General features: G+C 53.7%; 1 protein-coding gene across 1 annotated transcript in view; it reads left to right on the top strand.

Annotated features, from left to right (window-relative positions):
* The first annotated feature begins 288 nt into the window (after positions 1-288).
* Positions 289-8,499, top strand: part of Oprd1 (opioid receptor delta 1) — a 35,396-nt gene continuing 27,185 nt past the window's right edge. Inside the window, exon 1 of the mRNA XM_020158502.2 lies at positions 289-524. Within this exon, the coding sequence (XP_020014091.1) occupies positions 310-524 (215 nt within the window). The 5' untranslated portion in view covers positions 289-309. The remainder of the gene's footprint in view (positions 525-8,499) is intronic.

Genomic DNA, 8,499 nt, shown 5'->3' with positions numbered 1-8,499 from the left:
TGGTGCAGCGTCCGCCCCCGGTCGCGGGCGCAGACTGGCGGCCGCCTCCGGGCCACGTGGTGCGCGGCGGGTGCGTCCGAGGAGCCCGCGGCGGCTGGGGGTTCACTGCGCTGGGGGCCCGGCTTTCGGGCGGACGCTGCGGGCCGGGCAGGGCCGGGAGGGGAGGCAGCGGCAGGGCGCGCACAGAGCCTGCGACGCGGGCCCTGCAGCCCCCGGCGTCGGGGCCGCAGCCTCGGCCCTCCGCGCGCCCCTCGCGCCAGGTTGCTGCGCCCAGGGCGCACGGTGGCGCGGGACTTGGCGCCGGCCGCCATGGAGCCGGCCCCCTCTGCCGGCGCGGAGCTACAACCCCCGCTCTTCGCCAACGTCTCGGACGCCTTCCCCAGCACGGGTGCCAACGCGTCGGGGCCACCGGGCGCCCGGAGCGCTTCGTCCCTCGCCCTGGCTGTCGCCATCACCGCGCTCTACTCAGCCGTGTGCGCCGTAGGGCTGCTGGGCAACGTGCTCGTCATGTTTGGCATCGTCCGGTGAGTCCGCTGCGCGCCGGGCCGCGGGGCTTGGCCCGGGGGACCTGGGCCCCGGGCCTGGGCACTTCCCTCAGGGTCGCCCAGGTCCAGCGGGGAGGCCACTTCCATGCAGATGGGGACAGGGAATGTACATCTCGATCTCAGGGGTGTGTGTGTGTGAGTACACACTTAAACCTGCCCAACTAACATTTAATATACATTGTAACATTCAGTCAGTCATCTGTTGGCATCCCCCTTGCTTGGGCACCAGGGCTGTGGGACAGTTTGGCAACAGTTTGTGTGTCTGTCGCAGTTTGTGAGTGGGTGATTGTTTGTGACAGTACAAGTGTGCGTTTGGGCTTCTGAAGCCTCCTAGGGGTGGGCGGAGATGCTTCACAGAGCGTTGGGCCTTTGGGAGACAGCTGAGTGTGGGCACTGTGCAGGCAGTGGGGACGGGAAGGATTGTGTGTCTGCACCATGCGGTGGGCACACTTGGCAAGTCACATTTGGTGATCAGCTTTTGAGGTTGCTGTGTTGGTGTGTGCATTTCCCAGACTGTCAGTTTGTATTTCTGTATGTGCATATGACGATGTGACTGTTGTTCTTGTCAAACCTCTGAAACCCCAAGGGGAGGTGGACTTCCGGAATGGCTTTGGCACCTGTGCTTGGGCTGTGATGGTGGTCCCTGGATACAGTAGACTGGCAGCTGGTTCTCTGCTCCCTTCCTGGTGGCCATCTGGTCAGGAACTTGATATGATTCAGAGACACCTCAGATCCTCCTCACAAACACCCCCTCCCATTCTCTTTCCTTCTAAGTCTTTATTGCTACCAAAGACAGTGGTGATTGCCTGGGCAGGATCGGACTGTATGCTTTCTCCCTGGGGAGTGAGGTTCTCTTCTTGGTATCTGTGTCCAGGGCTGGGATCTGAGTCTAAAACCTCATCAGCCCCACCAGCTCAGACATGGGCAAAGAGGGTTGAAAGGAACTGTCATCCTTTAACAAGATGCCCTGATAGCTGGGCATGGTGGTGTACACTTGTAATCCTGGCACTAGGGAGTCAAAGGCAGGAGCATCCAAGACTTTGAGGCCAGCCTGAGGTGGCACTAGCATTTGCTACTAGTTGGAAATGGTCTCCCATGCTGGTTGACTGAGGTCACTTGTTCTAAACTTCTCTGGGCTGTGGTGTCACCAGACAGGGCACAAGGCAATCATGGACTCAGGTTGGAGCTGTGAACTGTGAACTTGGTCCCAGGAAAGTTACTGAGGCTCAAGTCCCAGCCCCCCTACTCAGCGCTCACCTGCCTCAGTTTCCCTGTCAGAGAATAGAGAACCAGTCTCCTCAATTGGAAAGTATGAGTTGGAGTGCAAAGTGTTTGCAGTACAGAATGTGTTGTGTTGGCACACAGGATGGAGTGTGTGGGTGTCAGGTGACTTTGGCACTGATGACCTCTGGGAATCTCTGCTCCCCCAGAAAGAGTGGGGATACACATGTTCCCTAGGCTTCCAGTGACTCATCCCCAGCTATGGTGGGAAAATTCCCGAGCTAGGAGGATGGACCTGTGCTTTGTGGTTTTGTGAGCGATTGTCCCCACCCCATCTTTAGGTTTAGAGTTGGGCTAGCCTGAGTATTAATCCCTGTTCTGCCACGCACTGGTTCTGTGATTTGGACAAATCCCTTAGCCTCTTTGAGCCTCTTTGTTTTTTCATCTGTAGAATGGGTTCATGCTAGAACCTTCTTCAGAGGGTTGCTGGGTGGTGTCAATGAGACAGCATATATAAGACAACTGGCCTGGTGCCTGAACCCAATTAATGGAAGCTGTCTACCTAACGAAGAGGAGGAATTTTGTAGATCCTGTGAGATTAAGGCAGGGAGCATGAGGGAGGCAGTCCTAAGGAGGACCTGAGAGTTGCTGGGTCCTGGCACTGCTCTCTCTAGGTGAGCGTCGGGAGCTCCAGTCTGGGAAAAGCTGAGCGTTCGTGTTCCCTTTTCTCCAGGGTCTTCTGGCTGCTGCGCTGACAGCACAGCTTCCCATTACCATTTTGAGCAAGGGGAGGGCCTCCCCTTCTCAGGTGCCACTCTGTAGAGTCTTTGGGCTCAGTGTGCCCGTGTGTTCCCAACCAGCCTTCCTGAAATTGCACTGTCAGGTGTATGTAAAGGCCACAGCTGGGCCCATGTCGCTAGGACTTTCCCCTGCCAGTCCTCTGTGTGATAGCTATCCCTGGGCCGAAGGATTTAACCCTCACCTACAATCCAGTGTGAAAGACACAGTCACCCCACCCCACCCCCATGGGACAGATAAAACCAGAAATCTGCAGCTCAGAGAGAGATAAGGTGACTTGTTCTCAGTTCACGGCCAGCATTAGACCCAGCACTATTGTGACCCAGCACCAAAACTTCCCGGAGCTGCCAGGGGTGGGGAAGAAGGGTGGCAGAACCCTGTCCTCCTCTTGTCATAGGATCTTCAGAGCGGGATGGAACCTGAGGACTGTGACCCTATATGCTATTCAGCCCACGAGTGTTAGGCTGCTGTCCTTGGAGGAGCTCAGGCTGGAGAAAAGCCCCTGGTCCCCTTAAAGTCTCCTCACACTCTGGTCTATCTGTGACTCCCCAGCCCTGTGTGGGACCTGGCACCACCAACAAATGAATCATTAGGTTGGTTGAATGAGTGAGTGGATGAATTCTGCCTGTCAGTTCTGAGCTTAGGCCGTTTGGGGCGGGGGTAGGAGAAGGTTTGCAAAAGAAGATCCAGGGAACCCTTGGGGAAGGAAAGCAGGGTAGTATAAGTGGGTAGAGCTGGGGTTCTGGAGCCACATGTATGTGAGTTCAAAGCCACTTTCTTGCTGTGGAGTGGGCTAGCCACCTCACCTCTTTGAAGCTCATTTCCCCATCTATAAAGTGGGAATATCAACAGTGCATCCAGGGCTGGGGAGAGGCCCAGAGGAGATGAAGTGTGAGATCTGAGTCTTTTAAACCAGAACCCTGGTGGAGACCTGTGCTAGATGCTAAGGTACAGCATTGAGGAAAAGGAAAATTGCTGTTGTCCTGTGCGCAAAAAGCTGAAATGTGTATAGCTGTGCAAAGGGCCTGGGGCTCTTGGTGGTGGTGGTGGTGGGGTCTCACGTGGTTGGAGAGATCAGAGATGGCCTCAGTGGAGATGGAGAGGGGCAGCCAAGTCGACAGCTGAAGGCAGAGAGAGAACTGTGTCAGAGAAGTGTGACATGGAGGAGGGCCTGAGAGAGATGCAGGAGTCTCCGAATGCCAGATCACAAAGCGCCCTCCATCCCTCAGCCCGTGTAGCTGGCCTCTCCCCTCTCCAGGACCACTGCTCATGCACTCATCCTCCTGGATGCGCCAGAGGGACCTCTGGGAATGTGCTTTTATGATAGCACGTGCTTCCCTGCAACGCAGCTTCTATGAATTGTGAGCCGGATTTCTCTGGATACCTGGTCCCCAAGGCAGAGCATCACTCTCTGCTCCTGGACTCTGTGCTGCCCTTGCAGATGCCATGGTGACCAAATCTAGACACCCTACCTAGGCAGAGCCAGTGGCCAATCAGAGTTCCCATCAGCACCCTCTGCATATTGCTGATGTTTGCCAAGCCAGGCTGGTCTAGCCTCAGCTCCCACTGTCCAGACTCTCGGTGTAAGCCTCATACAGCTCCTAACACAGCCACGCCCCAGTGTCCCCTGGTGAGGTACAACTCTAGGGACAAGCGCTGCTTCCTGGGGTTGTGGGGTCCAGTGCAGGCACCTGACCAGCCAGGAGGTGATGCCAGGCTGAGTAGTAAAGGAGTAGCGGCTGTGGAGAGGTCACAAGGAGAGGTGGGGCAGGGTATTCCAGGCAGTGGGACGATGGAGAGCTGCAGAGAACCAAGGCTGGGAGGCTCATTGGACCCAACTGAGTACCAGGGCTGGGTGACTGCAGAGACAAAGGCAAGAAAGGCCTAACAAGCACCGTCCCCCTCCCCATGGTTGTCAAGAGCACCTGCTGTGTGCTGAACTGCCTGGGGCCTGGGAACCAGTTGACAAGTCTGCCGACTTAGCCCCACCTCCCAAAAATCCCCAGGAGGTGCAAATGTTGGAGGCACTCCATGAACCAGCCTCAAGCCCCAGGTAATGAGGGAGTCATTCTGGTGGGCAGCGAGGAGCAGAACTGAGGCCATCGTGGCTGTGTGAGGGACCAGGGGCTATGCAGAGTTTCTAGCTGTCAGTCTGGATGTGGGAGCTATGGTTGGACTGGTCTTTGGCCAGCCATGCTGGGAAATGAGAGAGCTTTGGGTCACAATTCAGGGGATAAAGATTTGAGGGCCATCTCTGCAGAATGGTGTTCAGCAGGACGAATTTTGTGTAGGTGCATTAGATGAGGAGAGAGCATGGCTAGGGCAAAAGAAGGAGCCTTGTGACCTTGGACAGATCATTGGGCTCCTCCTCCATATTCTGTTTCTGAAATGCGGTGCTGCTGGACCTGACAAGAGGACAGGGGCTGGCCAATGGCTGCAGGTGAGGGAGAGCAAGCAGTAGCCCTGTCGCCATTCCCACCAAATCTCCTTGTCTTGCCTGGAAACTGCAAGGCTCCTGGAAACTCCTAGGTCTCGGGTTCATTTCCTGAGGAGTGTGTGTGACTCAGAGGAGTCACCAAAGACACCATTGAGCCTCTTCCTGAGTCCCTGCTTTGTGCCAGGGCTTCTCTAAGCTGCACTCCAAGCCTGCATTGGGGGCTTCCTGTTCTCATTCACCCGTGAGTCTCAGAGCAAGCAAGTGCCTCTCACTGAGAGAGGGGTGGAGTGGAAACTCAAACTCATTCACCTCCACTCTGCCTCTGCTGGTCATGAGATGCATGGAGAATGGAGGTGAGGATGTCTGAGCAGAGAATCAGGACAGACAGCAGGGATGAGGGCAGTTACTGTCTGCAGATCTCTGAGGCCAATTGAGAGCCTGGGCTTTGGAGCCAGGCTGATCTGGAGTCCTCACCCAGCTGGAGAGTGAGCTTGAGCAATCCTTATATTGGGAGAGCCCAGCCTCAGTTTTCTCATCTGTGAAATGGATGAAAATATTATAGATTCTCACAGGGTAGTTAGGAGGAGGTCATGAGATGTGACATAAAGGAAGTCAGCACAGAGTCAGGCATTTAGTAAATATTTCATAAACAGTTTCTATAATTATCACTATTTAGAAGAGGCGCAAGACTTGCTTTTTATTCACTTGAGTGACATTTATTTAGCCCCAGAAGAACTAGAATTATTGGATGGATGCTACAGGGAAACTATCAGCTCAATATTAGAAATGTTCTTTTTCAATAAAAATAACAAGGTAGTCATTTTAGAACATATGGAGAAGTTTAAGCCAATGCAGATATTACCCATAATCCTATGACAGAAAAGCTTTATCATTTTTCCTTCTTTTCTTCCCTTCTCTTTTTCTGCTGCTCTGTCTACACACACACACACACACACACACACACACACCACACACACACCCCACACACACACCCAGGATCACATAGTGAAATCAGAATCACAGTATATGTATTTATAAGGTGATTTTTTGGGGTGGGGGGGATCAGGTCTTGCTATGTAGGAGTGAGTTCTATTTGGAGGGAGACATACATGACTTCCAGTAATATGCCAATCTAAATGTCATTTTAGATGCATGCGTATGGCACACCTTGTGTTGTTCTACAAGGAATTCCCCCAGCCAGAGCTCTCCTGCTGGAGCATGGCGCAAATGGTAGAGCACTTGCCTAGCAAGTGCAAGGCCCTGAGTTCAAACCCCAGTACTGCCAGGAAGGAAGGGAGAGAGGGAGGTAGAGAGGAAGGGAGGGAGGGAGAGAGGTAGAGAAGAAGAGAGGGAGGGAGAGAGGGAAGGAGGGAGGGAGGGAGGGAGGAAGGAAGGAACTCTCCAAGAAGGTATGGGCTGCTATGTAATGTAGGGAGCTTCCCGTCCCTGAAGGAATGCAAGAAGATGCTAGAAAGCTACCACGTAGAGGTTTGGTGCTGGAGAAAAGATAAGCCAAGCCCAGTTTCTTGCCGCTCTGAGCAGCTGAGATGCAAAGAAGAATGAGTCTCAATGCTGTGACCTCAGGGTTCCTCCCCCAGCAGATGCCTGGACTTTGAGAGCCAGGGGACTGTGCAAGGGCAAGGCATGATTTCATTAGCTTCACAATCCTGGGACCTCGAAATCAAATTGGATACTCAGAATATCATAACATGCACAGGAAACGGGATAATCGCAGGGTAGAACAGTGAGCCTGGCTTAAATTAGCAATTTACCCTCATGCAGGCTGTGGCGGCCCCCCTTTGTGGAGTGTGGGGTGGATTGGGGCGTCTGGCTGTGTTCTACTGATTTATAGCTCCCAGCACAGCTGCGGAAATCAGTGGCTTTGTCTCTGGCTGGGAAGGGTATCTGGTGTAGAAAGAACCCTGTCCTCTATCACTGTCCTAGCCTTTCTTGATAAGTGGGAAGAACTTCAACTTGAAAGTCCTAGGATGTCCAAAAAGAGCCCTGTTCAAAGAAGCCCACACAGGGAGAGGTGACGCTCCCCTGCCCTGCAGAAGAAACCTTGGTACCAAGCTTAGGGCTTTGAATCATGGAAGATGATTTATCTATAAATGTGCAGATCGTTACAGATGAGGAATCTGAAGCCTGAAGAGGTTCTGTGTCTTTCGAGTTAGTGAGCAGGGCAGGTGGGGAGCTCACTTTTCCTAACCTCACGCCCCCTCCTTGCCTCTCTTGGTACACTTGGCATCATCTGAGATAAGGGAGAGCCAAAGACTGGCCAAAAAAGTGCATGGGAGCATGAGGAGTGGGTTCTGGCCCAGTTGGCACTGCCTGGGGGTCACTGACACCACCTTCCATACTCACAGAACCCCAAGTTCCCTGGGGCAGGGCCAACAGCTAGGGAGGCAGCCCCAACTGCTGAGGTTCAAGTCTAAGTCTCTTGGGCTCAGTGAGCAAAGCCTGTTTTCTCATCTATGAAATGGGATGATAGAAAAACACCTACATCCCAAGGTGGTGGCAATACCCACTCTGCAGCCCCTCCTAAGTACCACACACCGCTTCAGGAGCTGGGGACACAGCAGTGAGGGAGACAGTTACTCCCTTGTGGAACCACTACTGTAAGTGGAGAAAAGACAGACGACTGTTGATGCAAGACCAGCCTGGGGGATGAAGGAAACAGACAGGCATGGGCAAGGGTCAGCGAGGCTGCAGCTGTATGTAGAGAGGCCTGTTGCTGGGAGGAATTGCGTATTAGGCAGAGGAACAGTGAGTGCAAAGATGAAGGGAGATGAGGCATCTCTGGCCTTGACCCAGGCCTGCCCACAGTAGGAAGCTGTAGGTGCTAAAGGTGCCTGTGGGCTCTTGCCCAGCAGGGATTAAATCAGGGACAGAAGCTGCTGCTCCCCACCAGGCCAGATACCCCTGCTGGGCAGAGGGAGGTCATCTCATCTGCTTCCCTTGGTTACAAAGCTCATCCTCCCACAGTGCCGGGAAGGGCCCACATCTGGTGATTTTCCATCCTCCTTGGGGGTGGGGGGTGCAGGACAGATAGCCATGAGACACTCCTCCTCCCTGGGCCTCACAGAACACCTGACTCTGGATCCAGTTCTGTCTGCTTTCCACATCTGGGTGCACACCTCACCTCTCTGGGCCCCAGTTTTCCTTCTGTGGACAAAATTGGGCTCTGCTGAGATCCACTTCCCAGGCAGGGTGAGCATGACTTCAGTGAGAGAATGTGATGACAGTGCTCTGCACAGGGCCTGCCTGGCCCTTGGGCCTCAAAAAGTGCCCCTTAGCGGGGACAGGTTATGCAAACTGTGTCACACTCAAACATCAATCACTAAGAATGATACGTTTTGGGCATTGTTTTTATGTGGAATTATGGGATTGAATCATTAACTCAAAGTCATTGAGAACCCAGACACTATAGTGAGGGCAAAAATGGGCATGCATTTGACAAGATGAGAAGGCTCCAAATGGTGGACCTGTCACACACAA

Source organism: Castor canadensis, chromosome 7 (genome assembly GCF_047511655.1).
Source record: "Castor canadensis chromosome 7, mCasCan1.hap1v2, whole genome shotgun sequence".
NCBI lineage: Eukaryota > Metazoa > Chordata > Mammalia > Rodentia > Castoridae > Castor > Castor canadensis.
The sequence above is the reverse complement of the archived record's forward strand: the minus strand, read 5'-3'. Positions and strand labels throughout refer to the sequence as shown.